This window comes from Gobio gobio (genome assembly GCF_949357685.1).
Source record: "Gobio gobio genome assembly, chromosome: 20".
Lineage (NCBI taxonomy): Eukaryota > Metazoa > Chordata > Actinopteri > Cypriniformes > Gobionidae > Gobio > Gobio gobio.
Genome location: NC_137113.1, coordinates 47,738,593 through 47,757,985, shown reverse-complemented (window position 1 = coordinate 47,757,985; position 19,393 = coordinate 47,738,593). Strand labels below are relative to the sequence as shown.

General features: G+C 39.4%; 1 protein-coding gene across 1 annotated transcript in view; it reads left to right on the top strand.

Annotated features, from left to right (window-relative positions):
• Positions 1-1,072: 1,072 nt before the first annotated feature.
• The window catches only part of rab26 (RAB26, member RAS oncogene family), a gene marked incomplete at both ends in the record, with an annotated part of 172,367 nt that continues 154,046 nt past the window's right edge, over positions 1,073-19,393 (top strand). The window contains 2 exons of the mRNA XM_079801689.1: positions 1,073-1,243; positions 10,829-10,939. Of these exons, the coding sequence (XP_079657815.1) occupies positions 1,073-1,243; positions 10,829-10,939 (282 nt within the window). The remainder of the gene's footprint in view (positions 1,244-10,828; positions 10,940-19,393) is intronic.

Here is a 19,393-nt window from a genome sequence, read left to right as displayed (position 1 = left end):
GAATAAGGGTCTGATCTAGACAAACCATCAGTTTCTGAGAGAAACCCAGCAGTATTTATGCTAATAATTTACCTCTTATCAGACGAACGTGATCATCTCTGAGCTCTGCCATAACTTCCGCTAAGTGAGGTCAAAATATAAATATATAAGTAGATGCCTCATTAGCGCTTGCACGGATCAGTAGAATGAGGCATCTACGATCTATATATCTATGACCAGGCTCATATTTGAGCGATAAGACCCTTATTCATCGTTTGATATCGTTTAAAGCCCTTTGAAGCTGCACTGAAACTGTCATTTGAACCGTTTGGAGCCCATTGAAGTCCATTATATGGAGAAAAATCCTGGAATGTTTTCATCAAAAACCTTCATTTCTTTTCGACTGCAGAAAGAAAGACATGGACATCTTGGATGACATGGGGGTGAGGAAATGATCAGCAAAAGTTTATTTAAAAGTGAACTAATCCTTTAAGCGGGGTATGAAGAACGGACCTCAGTGGTTCAGCCTTAATGTTATGAAGCCACCATTTTGTGCGCAAAAACAACGACTTTATTCTACAATTTCGTTCTGGCCTGTGCCCGTCTTCAAAATATCTTAATTTGTGTTCTGAAGATGAATGAAGGAGGTTTGGAACGACTTGAGGGTGAGGAATTAATGACAGAATTTACATTTTTGGGTGAACTATCCCTTTAAGAGGGTTTTTGTATTCAAACAAGTGGCGACTGAGCGCTCGCGCGCTGATGCGCTCAGTGTGCGCGTGGCCAACACTTCCACTGATTGTTGACAACGCGCCCAGCGCGCGTGCACTACTACGCTCTTAGAGGAGAGAGGTGTGTGTTCTCTCTCATACCGCCGGAGCATCAGCACAAGTGCATTCAGGAGCTCAGCCGTTTGTTTCTGTGCACATTTTTTGGACCAGTCGCGAGACACACTCTTTATTTTAAGTCATGCACACGCTTATTGATGAAAAGTTAATCCTCGCTTATTAAGACATATACACCGGGGGAAAAAGTAACATAGAGCGTGCTTCATAGATTACTCGTCGTACGTTCTCACGGGGAATACATAATTATGTCGAGGAAAAAAGCGGCCAAGGGAAAGGGGAGTTCAAACACACCGAGCTCATCTCCTATCAGCGATAAAGAGAAGGGTAAGAAAGTCCTGACCCAGTCCAACGGAGTGGTGCATCCCAGCAGACCTTCTCTCAGCAACAGCGGAGAATTCTACGACATCGCCTTCAAGGTACGAGACGCGCTGGACACACGCACCGCTTCTAACAACGCGAACAGCATCAGTATGGCAAGCCGCCTATACACTTACTCCTTTATGTTACGGAGCTCCGCAAATGACATGCATGAAAAAAAGTGCACGATTTACTAATTCCTTCCCTCGATTTGCTAAATCATGCTAATGAGTTCCCTCTATTTGCTAAATCATGTTAATTAGTTCCCTCAATTTATAAATCATGTGAACATTTTACTATTTTGTTCCCTTTGATTTAGCAAATCGAGGGAACTAATTCACATTATTAAGCAAATCAAGGGAACTAATTCACATTGTTATTTTGTTCCATCAATTTGCTAAATAATGCAAATTAGTTCCCTCGATTTGCTAAATCATGCTATTTTGTTCCATCGATTTGCTAAATAATGCAAATTAGTTCCCTCGATTTGCTAAATCATGCTATTTTGTTCCCTCGATTTGCTAAATCATGCTATTTTGTTCCCTCGATTTGCTAAATCATGCTATTTTGTTCCATCGATTTGCTAAATCATGCTATTTTGTTCCATCGATTTGCTAAATCATGCTATTTTGTTCCATCGATTTGCTAAATCATGCTATTTTGTTCCATCGATTTGCTAAATCATGCTATTTTGTTCCATCGATTTGCTAAATCATGCTATTTTGTTCCATCGATTTGCTAAATCATGCTATTTTGTTCCATCGATTTGCTAAATCATGCAAATTAGTACCCTCGATTTGCTAAATAATGCAAATTAGTACCCTCGATTTGCTAAATCATGCAAATTAGTACCCTCGATTTGCTAAATCATGCAAATTAGTACCCTCGATTTGCTAAATAATGCAAATTAGTACCCTCGATTTGCTAAATAATGCAAATTAGTACCCTCGATTTGCTAAATCATGCAAATTAGTACCCTCGATTTGCTAAATCATGCAAATTAGTACCCTCGATTTGCTAAATAATGCAAAAGTTCCCTCGATTTGCTAAATAATGCAAAAGTTCCCTCGATTTGCTAAATCATGTTGTTTTATTCCATCGATTTGCTAAATCCTGCTAATTGGTACCCTCAATTTATAAATCATGCGCACAGTATACTATTTTGTTCCTTTGATTTGCTAAATCATGTTATTTTGTTCCATCGATTTGCTAAATCCTGCTAATTGGTTCCCTCAATTTATAAATCATGCGCACAGTATACTATTTTGTTCCATCGATTTGCTAAATCATGTTATTTTGTTCCATCGATTTGCTAAATCATGTTATTTTGTTCCATCGATTTGCTAAATAATGCAAATTAGTACCCTCGATTTGCTAAATGCTAATTAGTTCCCTCAATTAGCTAAATAATGCAAAAGTTCCCTCGATTTGTTAAATAATGAAAATTAGTTCCCTCGATTTGCTAAATCATGTTGTTTTGTTCCATCGATTTGCTAAATCCTGCTAATTGGTACCCTCAATTTATAAATCATGCGCACAGTATACTATTTTGTTCCCTTGATTTGCTAAATAATGCAAATTAGTTCCCTCGATTTGCTAAATCATGTTTTGTTCCATCAATTTGCTAAATAATGCAAATTAGTTCCCTCGATTTGCTAAATCATGCTAATTAGTACCCTCAATTTATAAATCATGCTAATTAGTTCCCTTGATTTGCTAAATAATGCAAATGAGTTCCCTCGATTTGCTAAATCATGCTAATTGGTACCCTCAATTTATAAATCATGCGCACGCACAGTATACTATTTTGTTCCCTTGATTTGCTAAATAATCCAAATTAGTTCCCTCAATTTGCTAAATCATGCTATTTTGTTCAATCGATTTGCTAAAAAATGCTAATTGGTTCCCTTGATCTATAAATCATGCACACTATTTAATATTTCGTTCCCTCGATTTGCTAAATCATGCACACAATTTAGCCTACTAGCTTTTTTCCCTCATGTCATGTTGGCCCCGAATTATGTTACTATAGTATACTATAGTAGCCTATTTTCTTTTTATATTTAAGCGATTTTATAAACAAATTAGTTCCCTCAATTAGCTAAATAATGCAAAAGGTCCCTCGATTTGTTAAATAATGCAAATTAGTTCCCTCGATTTGCTAAATCATGTTGTTTTGTTCCATCGATTTGCTAAATCCTGCTAATTGGTACCCTCAATTTATAAATCATGCGCACAGTATACTATTTTGTTCCCTTGATTTGCTAAATCATGTTTTGTTCCATCAATTTGCTAAATAATGCAAATTAGTTCCCTCGATTTGCTAAATAATGCAAATTAGTTCCCTCGATTTGCTAAATCATGCAAATTAGTTCCCTCGATTTGCTAAATCCTGCTAATTGGTTCCCTCAATTTATAAATCATGCGCACAGTATACTATTTTGTTCCCTTGATTTGCTAAATCATGTTTTGTTCCATCAATTTGCTAAATAATGCAAATTAGTTCCATCAATTTGCTAAATAATGCAAATTAGTTCCCTAGATTTGCTAAATAATGCAAATTAGTTCCCTCGATTTGCTAAATCATGCTAATTAGTTCCCTCGATTTGCTAAATAATGCAAATGAGTTCCCTCGATTTGCTAAATCATGCTATTTCGTTCCCTCGATTTGCTAAATAATGCTAATTAATTCCCTCGATTTGCTAAATCATGCTAATTGGTTCCCTTGATCTATAAATCAGGCACACTATTTAATATTTCGTTCCCTTGATTTGCTAAATCATGCACACAATTTAGCCTACTAGCTTTTTTCCCTCATGTCATGTTGGCTCCGTATTATGTTACTATAGTAGCCTATGTTCTTTTTATATTTAATAAGCAATTTTCAGTGCCTAGTATTAGGGGTGAGCGGGGCACAATCTAACGCGGGCTAGTTGTAATACACATGATTTAAAATTTTCCACACATGCCAGATTGATGAAACTTAATGTGTTTACATATCAACACTATATAGAGAAAATTGCCACATCAAACAAAACATTTTTTTATTTTTAATTATTCATCATGAATATCAAATATGATCTGTTTTTTGTTTATTTGAGAAAGAAAAAATATTGTTATCTGAACCACGTTAATTATCTTAATTATATAAGTTGATTTGGCAACAGAAAAAAGTTGTGATGACAAATAATGTTTTACAGTGTTAAAATATTGCATGATCAATAAGTCATGACAACATATTTTGATGAGTTGAAGTAATGTAAAAACATAAGTTATTTTAAACTTATACGAGATTGAACTCATTTTTTATGTATTTTAAGTTGAAATGACTTGCACAGCCAAGTTGATTGTACTTAAAAATGTAAGGCAGCAAGAGCTATGATCATAAAACTAAGCATTTAAATATCATCTTACTAAGATATATTATTGGCAGATATTGTTATTTAAATGCACATGCAAGTATCTGCTGTACTGTTATGAAGATCTCATTGATTTACATTACAATCATCAGAATTTCATCCATTTTTTTTATTTTCTTAACACTTTTTCATAAATAAGCCAACTGTTTAGTTTTAAAGGACAAACCCAGCAATTGGGTTGTTTTAACCCAGCGGTTGGGTTACATTTAACCCAACCGCCGTGCTAAAACATCCCAACCGCCGGGCTAAAACAACCCAACCCCTGGGCTAAAACATCCCAACCGCCATGCTAAAACATCCCAACCGCCGTGCTAAAACATCCCAACCGCTGGGCTAAAACAACCCAACCCCTGGGCTAAAACAACCCAACCGCCGTGCTAAAACATCCCAACCGCCGTGCTAAAACAACCCAACCGCCGGGCTAAAACAACCCAACCGCCGGGCTAAAACAACCCAACCGCCGTGCTAAAACAACCCAACCGCCGGGCTAAAACAACCCAACCGCCGGGCTAAAACAACCCAACCGCCGGGCTAAAACATCCCAACCGCCGGGCTAAAACAACCCAACCGCCGGGCTAAAACAACCCAACCGCCGGGCTAAAACAACCCAACCGCTGGGCTAAAACAACCCAACCGCTGGGCTAAAACAACCCAACCGCTGGGCTAAAACAACCCAACCGCCGGCTAAAACACCCCAACCGCCGGCTAAAACATCCCAACCGCCGGGCTAAAACATCCCAACCGCCGGGCTAAAACAACCCAACCGCCGGGCTAAAACAACCCAACCACTGGGCTAAAACAAACCAATTTTTTGATTTTCTTTAATTTTGTCCCATTTGAATTATTTTTCCATAAATAAGCCAGCTATTAAGTTTTAAAGGGAAATTGTTAAAATGGCTTGCCATACGTGTGCATGCATGTGAGTGTAAATATCTTGCTGTGTTATAAAATGTATATGTCATAGCTCAAATGATTGTGTGCAGCTTTACTATGCATGGAGGTTGTGGCTTTTATTTATGCTACAACAATAATTAAAAACGATGCATCCAGCTGTCCCGTATGGATGAGGATCAGGCGTTTGACTGGAGTTGAGCGCAGCCTCTAATTGAACAGCTGTGTCAATACAGATAAGCCACAGCACAGAAACTGCGTTATCCAGGCATTCACACTGACGGATTCGCTTTCATCCAGTCTCATTCTGCATAATGAGGAGTTTTGAGCTTTGCATATTTAGGCTGAGATGTTTAGGTGACAGTTCTGATCTGGTGAAAATGCATTTATATAATCATTCCCTGATGAATCATATATTCATCAAATGCATCCAGGAATCATCAGCAGTCCCTTACAGGGGGACAGTCCCAAACCCATCCTGCAGTTAAACTAGTGTTTCAAAATAATATATAAATAAATATTTGAAGAAATGTAAAGTAGACTACATTTACTAATCTCACTGTTAAAAAACATACAGTAATCCTCAAAATGAATAAATGCAAAACCAGAGTACTATGGAAACCTCCAATAATTAAATATGTTAAATAAAACAAATATTTTTATGCATTTAAATCTCACTTTATTGGTTTTCTTAAAAAGTAACCAAGTAACACAATTAGTTACTTTTTAAGGGAGTAACACAATATTGTAATGCATTACTTTTCAAAGTAACTTTCCCCAACACTGTACAATTAAATTAAATTAAATTAAATGAAAATGTATTAGTTTAAATTTACATAAAATATAAGTTAAATTTGAGGGATTTTTGACTGACTTAATTGGTACTTAAAGGTGCCGTATGTAAGTGTTTGACTGTACACTAAAAGATGCTTCAACCCAAGTTGGGTTGAAAATGGACAAACCCAGCGATTGGGATGTTTTAACCCAGCGGTTGGGTTAAATGTTTGCTTAAAACAACCCAACTGCTGGGATAAAACGACCCAACCGCTGGGTTAAAACAACCCAATCGCTGGGAGAAAACAACCCAACCGCTGGGCTAAAAAAAAATCAACCGCTGGGCTAAAACATCCCTAACTGCTGGGATAAAACAACCCAATCGCTGGGCTAAAACATCACAACCCCTGGGCTAAAACATCACAACCCCTGGGCTAAAACAACACAACCCCTGGGCTAAAACATCACAACCCCTGGGCTAAAACATCACAACCCCTGGGCTAAAACAACACAACCCCTGGGCTAAAACAACACAACCCCTGGGCTAAAACAACACAACCCCTGGGCTAAAACAACACAACCCCTGGGCTAAAACAACACAACCCCTGGGCTAAAACATCACAACCCCTGGGCTAAAACAACACAACCCCTGGGCTAAAACAACACAACCCCTGAGCTAAAACAACACAACCCCTGGGCTAAAACAACACAACCCCTGGGCTAAAACAACACAACCCCTGGGCTAAAACAACACAACCCCTGGGCTAAAACAACACAACCCCTGGGCTAAAACAACACAACCCCTGGGCTAAAACATCACAACCCCTGGGCTAAAACAACACAACCCCTGGGCTAAAACAACACAACCCCTGGGCTAAAACAACACAACCGCTGAGCTAAAACAACACAACCGCTGGGCTAAAACAACACAACCCCTGGGCTAAAACAACACAACCGCTGGGCTAAAACAACACAACCCCTGGGCTAAAACAACACAACCCCTGGGCTAAAACAACACAACCCCTGGGCTAAAACAACACAACCCCTGGGCTAAAACAACACAACCCCTGGGCTAAAACAACACAACCCCTGGGCTAAAACAACACAACCCCTGGGCTAAAACAACACAACCCCTGGGCTAAAACAACACAACCCCTGGGCTAAAACAACACAACCCCTGGGCTAAAACAACACAACCCCTGGGCTAAAACAACACAACCCCTGGGCTAAAACAACACAACCCCTGGGCTAAAACAACACAACCCCTGGGCTAAAACAACACAACCCCTGGGCTAAAACAACCCAAACCCCTGGGCTAAAACAACACAACCCCTGGGCTAAAACAACCCAAACCCCTGGGCTAAAACAACCCAAACCGCTGGGCTAAAACAACCCAAACCGCTGGGCTAAAACAACCCAAACCGCTGGGCTAAAACAACCCAAACCGCTGGGCTAAAACAACCTAAACCGCTGGGCTAAAAAAAAAAAAAAACGCTGGGTTAAAACAACACAACCGCTGGGCTAAAACAACCGAACCGCTGGGTTAAAACAACCCAAACCGCTGGGCTAAAACAACCCAAACCGCTGGGCTAAAACAACCCAAACCGCTGGGCTAAAACAACCCAAACCGCTGGGCTAAAACAACCCAAACCGCTGGGCTAAAACAACCCAAACCGCTGGGCTAAAACAACCCAAACCGCTGGGCTAAAACAACCTAAACCCCTGGGCTAAAACAACACAACCCCTGGGCTAAAACAACCCAAACCCCTGGGCTAAAACAACCCAAACCGCTGGGCTAAAACAACACAACCCCTGGGCTAAAACAACCCAAACCGCTGGGCTAAAACAACCCAAACCGCTGGGCTAAAACAACCTAAACCGCTGGGCTAAAAAAAAAAAAAAACGCTGGGTTAAAACAACACAACCGCTGGGCTAAAACAACCGAACCGCTGGGTTAAAACAACCCAAACCGCTGGGCTAAAACAACCCAAACCGCTGGGCTAAAACAACCCAAACCGCTGGGCTAAAACAACCCAAACCGCTGGGCTAAAACAACCCAAACCGCTGGGCTAAAACAACACAACCGCTGGGCTAAAACAACACAACCCCTGGGCTAAAACAACACAACCGCTGGGCTAAAACAACACAACCCCTGGGCTAAAACAACACAACCCCTGGGCTAAAACAACACAACCCCTGGGCTAAAACAACACAACCCCTGGGCTAAAACAACACAACCCCTGGGCTAAAACAACACAACCCCTGGGCTAAAACAACACAACCCCTGGGCTAAAACAACACAACCCCTGGGCTAAAACAACACAACCGCTGGGCTAAAACAACACAACCGCTGGGCTAAAACAACACAACCGCTGGGCTAAAACAACACAACCCCTGGGCTAAAACAACACAACCCCTGGGCTAAAACAACACAACCCCTGGGCTAAAACAACACAACCCCTGGGCTAAAACAACACAACCCCTGGGCTAAAACAACACAACCCCTGGGCTAAAACAACACAACCCCTGGGCTAAAACAACACAACCCCTGGGCTAAAACAACACAACCGCTGGGCTAAAACAACACAACCCCTGGGCTAAAACAACACAACCCCTGGGCTAAAACAACACAACCCCTAGGCTAAAACAACACAACCCCTGGGCTAAAACAACACAACCCCTGGGCTAAAACAACACAACCCCTGGGCTAAAACAACACAACCCCTGGGCTAAAACAACACAACCCCTGGGCTAAAACAACACAACCCCTGGGCTAAAACAACACAACCGCTGGGCTAAAACAACACAACCGCTGGGCTAAAACAACACAACCGCTGGGCTAAAACAACACAACCCCTGGGCTAAAACAACACAACCCCTGGGCTAAAACAACACAACCCCTGGGCTAAAACAACACAACCCCTGGGCTAAAACAACACAACCCCTGGGCTAAAACAACACAACCCCTGGGCTAAAACAACACAACCCCTGGGCTAAAACAACACAACCCCTGGGCTAAAACAACACAACCCCTGGGCTAAAACAACCCAAACCCCTGGGCTAAAACAACACAACCCCTGGGCTAAAACAACCCAAACCCCTGGGCTAAAACAACCCAAACCGCTGGGCTAAAACAACACAACCCCTGGGCTAAAACAACCCAAACCGCTGGGCTAAAACAACCCAAACCGCTGGGCTAAAACAAACCGCTGGGCTAAAACAACCTAAACCGCTGGGCTAAAAAAAAAAAAAAACGCTGGGTTAAAACAACACAACCGCTGGGCTAAAACAACCGAACCGCTGGGTTAAAACAACCCAAACCGCTGGGCTAAAACAACCCAAACCGCTGGGCTAAAACAACCCAAACCGCTGGGCTAAAACAACCCAAACCGCTGGGCTAAAACAACCCAAACCGCTGGGCTAAAACAACACAACCGCTGGGCTAAAACAACACAACCCCTGGGCTAAAACAACACAACCGCTGGGCTAAAACAACACAACCCCTGGGCTAAAACAACACAACCCCTGGGCTAAAACAACACAACCCCTGGGCTAAAACAACACAACCCCTGGGCTAAAACAACACAACCCCTGGGCTAAAACAACACAACCCCTGGGCTAAAACAACACAACCCCTGGGCTAAAACAACCCAAACCGCTGGGCTAAAACAACCCAAACCGCTGGGCTAAAACAACCCAAACCGCTGGGCTAAAAAAAAAAAAAAACGCTGGGTTAAAACAACACAACCGCTGGGCTAAAACAACCGAACCGCTGGGTTAAAACAACCCAAACCGCTGGGCTAAAACAACCGAACCGCTGGGCTAAAACAACCCAAACCGCTGGGCTAAAACAACCCAAACCGCTGGGCTAAAACAACCCAAACCGCTGGGCTAAAACAACCCAAACCGCTGGGCTAAAACAACCCAAACCGCTGGGCTAAAACAACCTAAACCGCTGGGCTAAAAAAAAAAAAAAACGCTGGGTTAAAACAACACAACGCGCTGGGCTAAAACAACCCAATCGCTGGGTCCATTTTCAACCCAACTTGGGTTGTTTTTAACCCAGCATTTTTTAGAGTGTACTTTAAACCTTTCAAGTGCACTTTTTTTCAAAGTCTTGAAAGTGTTTTCTCTTTATTTGACCTTTTATTTATTACGTTTGTGTTGTGCAAGTGTTGAGGCACTTCTTCTTCTTCACAAGGGGACACACTGAGCTTGTTTGCCAAGTGTGAACCGGTCTGAGGGGAATCTAAATAAAACCGTGTGTTTATTTCCAAATGAAGTCAAAGTCAAACGCTTCATAGGTATAACAAAGCAAAATCCGTTCCTTTTGGGAAATAAGCTGTGGAAGTGTAGTTTTGATCTCTCAAGCAAACCCACTGTGATATTCCTGCTTTAATCTTCACGGCCTTGAAAGAGTTTCTAAGTGCTGCAGGGAAACACACGGTTTGACTGACACACTGATGGAAAGATGAGAGGTTGTTTGTCTCCTAATAGAATAAGAGACGAGGGAGAGATGATGGGATGTAATGCGTGTCTCTTTAATGTCTTCTTCTCCAGGTGATGCTGGTTGGCGACTCTGGGGTGGGGAAAACCTGTCTGTTGGTGCGCTTTAAAGATGGAGCGTTTCTGGCTGGAAGCTTCATCTCAACAGTTGGGATAGACTTCAGAGTGAGTCAGTATCAAATATACATGTACACTAGCGCTCAAAAGTGTGGATTTTGTAATTGGTCTCCAAGTGTGCTTTGATTGAATTGTATTACTGTATTTTTGGTCAAACACTTCAGTGGGACTTTAAGTTTCGCTGAAGTCTTTGAAGTGCCTTGGAACGCTCAGCATTATTCAATGTGTTGACGTAATTTCCCCTGAAACGGTTGCAGCCCCTCCCCTTTTTTGAAACAGCCAATAGCGTTTCGTTATTACCACAGTTTGACTAGAGCCTTTCTGTTTTTTTTAAATTTCCGATTGCAATTCTGGGAGTAACGATCCGATTCCCAAAACGATTCTTAACATACATTTTTGGTAACTGATTATCCTGCTGTGCAAATACATGAACTTTACATTTGAACCAAAATTGGAGCTAATATGCGTTTTGTTTTTAGTTAGAATATCTGTTTGACAGTATTGCCATATTAAAAATGATTATGAAGATTTCTTTCAATACTTTTATTAACTAGTTATATTCAAGATTAACAAGCTCTAATGAAACCTAGTAAGCCATACAATTGCAAAGAACAATCATTAAGAATAAACAGTTCTCAATTTACAACTAAGTGTGAAAATTTTTCAGTTTCTTTATAACATTTTAACGAAAAATCTTTCAAACATAGGCTAATGCAGAAGAAAAACAACTTTAGTGCTCGCTGAGAAGCCAAATTCAGTGTGTGTGCATAACATCTCACATGAGGAGCTGCAACAGTCATGAGAGACATTTAACCAATCACTCGCCAAAACAAGCCTTTGTTCAGAATTTCCATTCGTTTCAAACATTGTGCAGTAGTTCAGCAATATACCATAAGTCATTACAAAAATTATGCCATGGATGTTGGTTGGTTTATGTCCCGGCCATTGGAGATATAGGAGTGTTATTAAACATTAATGGCAAGGAAAGCGCCGTGTAGCCGACTTGAGCACCACTTCATTATTTTGGCTCAGAATTTCGTTTTTTGGAAATATGAACTTAATTTAGAAGTTAAAAACTTTGCATTTAATAAGCAAAAACTGCATAAAATGTGCGGGTGTTGAACCCTCTCACCGAGAAAAGTGTCCCCACGGGTGCGACGCCCCTGAGCAGGTCCTAGTTTGTCCATTTTATCTTAAACTAAGCCAATTCACCTGCAGACGAACGTTCGCCTATCAACATGTTTTTCTGTTTGGCCGGTGACCGCGCACACACACTCAGTGGTGAAGGGGCAGTTTGAATTGAACACAGAATCGATTCTGAATCGTTGGATAACGAATCGTGATTCATCGACCTTTTCTCCCACCCCTAGCCTAGACTGTGTGTGTGTGTGTGTGTGTGTGTGTGTGTGTGTGTGTGTGTGTGTGTGTGTGTGCGCTGCTGCGGTGCGCGTGAAACTATCCTGAACCTAGACTGAAGTCTAGTCTGAATTGTTTCCTATCGCATGTATGTGCGCTATGTGCCGTTCACCATGTAGAAAATTGTAAATGTGTGAACAACTGACCGTTTTCAGTCGCAGTTCAGGGGTTATTTATAATGCAGGGGGCGGGACTTCAGATTCTAGAGCGCATTTGATTGGACAGAAGATTTGATGAGAAGGTTAAATCTGTGATTCGTTTTAACGGAAGTGAGAGACTGTACGTTTTGGATGCTTATATCTCCTAAATGCAAATTTTGTCATTGTTTTGGAGCACACCAGCTTATTCATAACCTTAAGGCTAAGATAATCAAACTAAAAACTAAACTTTATTTTGATTTCAGGGGGCCTTTAATTGCACTTTAGTCATTCTACTAACTATAAGTAAGTTTGCAACTACATGTCAACTTATTTTAACCCTAACAGTACTAATACTCTAATGGGAGTTAGTTGACATGTACCGTATTTTCCGGAGTATAATGGTGCGTTCACACTTGACGCGAATGACGCGAGTGATTTACATGTTAAGTCAATGCAAAGACGCGAATAGACATTCTGTGGTGCGATTCATGCGAATGAGGCGATTTGCGCGAATGACACGGCTCGAATTGAGTGTTTGATGCGTGATTCGCGCGAATCGCCCGAGTTGAAAAATCTGAACTTTGGCGGATATTCGCGCCGAGATAACCAATCAGGAGCTTGCTCTAGTAGTGACAACAATGAGGAGAAAATCTGTATATTAATATCTGGTTCAGACAATATATGATTATCAAAGTGATAACATGAAATGCATTTAACAAAAAGAGACTGGGTTGTGTTTCATGTCAAGTTTATGTATGATCAATAATACAAAAGTATAAGTAAACGGTATAAGAAGCTATACATGAAATAAAGCAAACAATTCAGTCAAACATTCAAAGTCAGCGCTAGTCGGCTATAACTGTAACGTAAAGTTAAATAGCCTAAAAATAAAAAAGTAATGAAACTTCACTTTGCCCTCAGCCTAAACTATTTGCCAGGGAACAAATTATAGATCCATGAGACCAAAGATCGGCCGTTAGATCCACACAAGACGAATTATAGCTCGAGACACCACAGAGACATCAGGGGCAGAAGGACTGGCTGAGGAAAGGCTGATCTCACCGGGTTAATGAGCGCCGCTGATCCACTGGAGCTCACAACTACACACACACCAGATAAAATGATCAAATAGGCACTCTCTTTATAAACAAACCACAGATTTGAGCTTTAAACAACTACATTGTCGCCTGAAAAAGTCTTAAAACTAAGTTTTGTCACACATTAACAGTAGAATTTTAACAAAAAAGACATGTGAACAGCCCATGTCAGCCATTTCAAAACGAGACGAGCCGCTGGCGGAAGCCCCGCCCATCTGTTGTGAAGAGAATGTCATGCGCGAATGAAGCGAGTAAACTCAAAATGTTCAAGCGTCCAACTTCGCACTAATAGTGCGAATCATTCGTGTCCGGTGTGAACGCTACATAAGTCGCATCAGTCAAAAAATGCGTCATGAAGAGGAAAAAAAACATGTATAAGTCGCACTGGACTATAAGTCGCATTATATTGGACTATAATGCCAGCTTCACACCGCACGCGCAAGCGTTGGCAGGGCACAAGCAGTGCGTATGGAGGTGCATTCACACTGGCAGCGTTTGTCTCGCGCAGCTGAGCATCTCCTGCCAGAGCGTTGTTCAAGCACCATCTGTGGACTCGTTCCACCAGCTCTGGCCATCTTGCTTTCAGTCCACGATTAGTAGGGATGGGCGTATCGATATGAAGTTTCGATATATCGATACTGATGTGAGCATCGAAAAGTATCGATACTCAAATAAAAATATCGATACTTTTTATGTATATAAATGCATGTTTTTATCAGCTTTAGAATTGATGTTTGATTATTAATGTTCAATCTTCAGTTGCAGTAGAGAATATAGACATGCATTAATGTATATAAATGCATGTTTTTATCAGCTTTAGAATTGATGTTCGATTATTAATGTTCAATCTTCAGTTGCAGTAGAGAATATAGACATGCATTAATGTATATAAATGCATGTTTTTATCAGCTTTAGAATTCATGTTCGATTATTATTTCAATGCAATCCTCAGTTGCACTCATTCTAAGTAAAAATCAATTGGCTCTTAAAAGGAAATGATGGCAGACTCTCTTTATTTATTTATTTTTTGTCCTTGCAAACACTAAAATCTCGTTCTTTGCCGCTATGAAGCAACAAAGCCATAATTTGTACATCTGGCAATAAAATAGGCCATTTTTGTGTCTCTTTTCTTCTATATCAATAAGAATCCATCATTAGAAGCTCCTCAGGGCTTGTATCTTCAGAGCAGTTTTAAGAGCACTAGAGGAAGACATGAACAGATGAAGGATCTGTCCTGAGACAGCTGTGCATCATCTTCCATTATCCAGCACGCCGAGGGCAAAGAGGGCTCTTCACGAGCGCTTCATCATTCATGAGGACTAATCCAGAGGACTGGACTGAGCATCTTTGTGTTCGGACTGCTCTGGTCAATGCACATCTGATAGGGCTTCACTTAAGCTCTCTCTTTAGATGGACAGGGACAATTGTGGCTGGAGTTTATTTTTCATTAAAAGATCATATATATTGAATAAAACCCATGGTCGCTCGCCAATTTACGGGATATTTTTGTTTGAGATATGATACAGAAAAAGTGAAGCGACGTTGCTTAGGAACATAATAGCCATTTTATATTTAATTTAGTTGTGCATCAGTCATACCAGATTGAGTTGTTGTCTTAATCCTATTCCCTTTTACTTATAATATGTGTTCTATTTAATTTTTCTATCAGTTACAATTACTTGTTTTGTTCCTGAGTGAATCAGTGTTTTAAATTGGCAGAGTGAATGATTCAATGATTCATTCAGGAACAGAACAAGTAATCGCCTTTATAAGTGAGTCAGTGTTTTAATCAAATCGCCTGAGTGAATGATTCAATGACTCACTGATGACGGCAATTACTTGTTTTGGATGAATCGCTTGAGTGAATGATTCAATCACTCACTGATGACGGCAAATACTTGTTTGTTCCTGAATGAATCAGTTTTTTTGGATGAATCACTTGAGTGAATGATTCAATGACTCACTGATGACAGCAAATACTTGTTTTGTTCCTGAATGAATCAGTTTTTTTGGATGAATCACTTGAGTGAATGATTCAATGACTCACTGATGACAGCAAATACTTGTTTGTTCCTGAATGAATCAGTGTTTTTGGATGGATCACTTGAGTGAATGATTCAATGACTCCCTGATGACGGCAAATACTTGTTTGTTCCTGAATGAATCAGTGTTTTTGGATGAATCACTTGAGTGAATGATTCAATGACTCCCTGATGACGGCAAATACTTGTTTTGTTCCTGAATAAATCTGTGTTTTGGATGAATCACTTGAGTGAATGATTCAATGACTCCCTGATGACGGCAAATACTTGTTTTGTTCCTGAATAAATCTGTGTTTTGGATGAATCACTTGAGTGAGTGATTCAATGACTCTCTGATGACGGCAATTACTTTTGTTCCTGAATGAATCTGTGTTTTGGATGAATCACTTGAGTGAATGATTCAATGACTCTCTGATGACGGCAAATACTTGTTTTGTTCCTGAATGAATCTGTGTTTTGATCAAATTGCCCAAGTGAATGATTCAATGACTCACTTATAAAGGCAATTACTTGTTTTGTTTTTGGATGAATCACTTGAGTGAATGATTCAATGACTTACTCATGAAAGCATTTGACTTGTTTCGTTCCTGAATGAATCAGTGTTTTGAACAAATTGCCCGAGTGAATGATTCAATGACTCACTCATAAAGGCAATTATATGTTTTGTTCCTGAATGAATCAGGACTTCGAAACAAATTGCCAGAGTGAATGATTCAATTGCTTATTTGTAAAGACGATTTGCCTACTTGTTTAATTCCTGAATGGATTGTTTTTGAATGAATCATTTGAGTGAATGATTCATTGACTCACTTATAAGGGCAATTACTTGGGGCCCTGTCCCAAATGACACCCTAAACCCTCACAGTTTTCCTCTGAGTCCGCACTTTCACGACATAATGTCGCTTTGCCTGCCAGGAATGTATCTTGATTTAAGAATGTTTAGATATTTGTACTGGAAAACAAGACAGAAATGCATTTTGTTTGGAAGAGTTACATCTGCACTCTCAGGAAAAAAGGTACAAAAGCTGACACTGGCAATATTGGTACCTTAAAGGTATATATTAGTACGTAAAATGTACATACTAGTGCCTAAATGGAATAAAAGTGTACCTTTTGAAAAACCTTTATGTTGTGTTATTTGTGCTCTTGCTGTCCTTGCAGTTAATAGTGAATTGATTTTTAGACTAAATAATACATACAGCTGTTCCCAGCGTATAATTGTCTACTAGACTATCTTTGTTAAAGGAGTATCCACTAACTAAATAGATGCTAAGAAAATAATGGTTCTTTTAGAAATCATTGTGTGCAGTTTTTTCATTACTTGTTTCATTACTGGAGGAATCCGTGTTTTTTAACAAATCTCTTGAATGAATGATTCATTCACTCACTCATAAATACATTTACCTGTTTCGTTCATGAATGGATCAGTGTTTTTTTAAATGAATCACTTGAGTGAATGATTCAATAACTCACTCATAAAGGCAATTACTTGTTTTATTCCTGAATGAATCAGTGTTTTGAACAAATCGGCTGAGTGAATGATTCAATGATTCACTTATAAAGGCAACTACTTGTTTCGTTCCTGAATGAATCAGTGTTTTGAACAAATCGTCTGAGTAAATGATTCAATGATTCACTTATAAAGGCAACTACTTGTTTCGTTCCTGAATGAATCAGTGTTTTGAACAAATTGGCTGAGTAAATTATTCAATGATTCACTTATAAAGGCAATTACTTGTTTTATTCCTGAATGAATCAGTGTTTCGAACAAATCGGCTGAGTAAATGATTCAATAACTCACTCATAAAGGCAATTACTTGTTTTATTCCTGAATGAATCAGTGTTTCGAACAAATCGGCTGAGTAAATGATTCAATAACTCACTCATAAAGGCAATAACTTGTTTTATTCCTGAATGAATCAGTGTTTCGAACAAATCGGCTGAGTAAATGATTCAATGATTCACTTATAAAGGCAATTACTTGTTTTATTCCTGAATGAATCAGTGTTTCGAACAAATCGGCTGAGTAAATGATTCAATAACTCACTCATAAAGGCAATCACTTGTTTTATTCCTGAATGAATCAGTGTTTCGAACAAATCGGCTGAGTAAATGATTCAATGATTCACTTATAAAGGCAATTACTTGTTTTATTCCTGAATGAATCAGTGTTTCGAACAAATCGGCTGAGTAAATGATTCAATGATTCACTTATAAAGGCAATTACTTGTTTTATTCCTGAATGAATCAGTGTTTCGAACAAATCGGCTGAGTAAATGATTCAATGATTCACTTATAAAGGCAATTACTTGTTTTATTCCTGAATGAATCAGTGTTTCGAACAAATCGGCTGAGTAAATGATTCAATGATTCACTTATAAAGGCAATTACTTGTTTTATTCCTGAATGAATCAGTGTTTCGAACAAATCGGCTGAGTAAATGATTCAATGATTCACTTATAAAGGCAATTACTTGTTTTATTCCTGAATGAATCAGTGTTTCGAACAAATCGGCTGAGTAAATGATTCAATGATTCACTTATAAAGGCAACTACTTGTTTCGTTCCTGTATGGATCAGTGTTTTTGAATGAATCACTTGAGTGAAATGTTTAATAACTCACTCATAAAGACCCCCCCCCCCCCCCCCACAAACTCTCCTGTCTGCTTCGGTTGGGACAAACAGGTAGTCTTTTGCTCATAAAAACTAGACATTGCCAGTGGTTGAGCCAGAAATGGACTTGTCGGATTTACCAGCATTTATGTGAAGTGTTGCTCTGTAAACAGTGATTCAGAGGGGAGACTTCATGCTGTAATTGAGCGGTTTCATCTGTAATCCCTATTATCCTCTCACTGGGACAGCTGGATGCGGCACTTTACACCTGGATCCATTCCATTGCCTTCAAATCAAGCTGAAAGAATTTCTACTTGTCCATGAATTGTGCAAATTTGCTTCTTACATGCCGAAGTTGATATAAAATATACAATGCACTGGTCATTAACACAAAATAAACAGTAGCAAAATGCGCTTAATATGTAAAAATGACCGGTTAACTGTAATATCTGGCATATAACATGACTTTCTGTCAAATAAATAGACATGGAGTATTAATAAAATATGCACTGTTTTTGAATTTGTTATAAAACAGCAAATTTATTGACATCACTGAAAAAAATATTTTGTAATGCAGTATTTTTGTCTTGTTTTCTATTGGAAATATCAAAACATTCTTAAAGGGGTGGTTGATTGCCCTTTTTTACAAGATATGATGTTTTATTAACAAGGTTCGGGAGAAGCACGTTCAGATAATTGACACAGGTGTAGAGCACTCAGCCAATCAACAATAGAGGTGTATATTTTTGATTGGATTTGATTTGAAGAATTGATTTCACACACTTCATCATTTTAAAGACAAAATTAACAATAGTTACAGAAAGGTTATTGTGTGTAAAAAAAGGGAAACCCCAAAGAAGCTACTGAAAGCTTTTAGGAGGGGGCCCAATAACACCATACAACATATAACATACAAGAACAGAAGCTCAATCCATAAACACACATAAATATAAATACAATAAGACAAACACTATAACAAACAGACGATCCCAGCACAAATGTAACACTTTCAAAATGATCAAAAAGTATATGTTGAAAGCAGTTTATCCTTAAGGTTTTTCTTGAAAACGGAGACAGAATGCAACAATTTAAGGTTTTCCTCAAGCTCGTTCCAAATCTGTGGACCTCTACAGACAACACTCAGGCTCGTACATTTCAATCGTCGTATTTTACCAGTAATTAAAGGTTTTTCCCT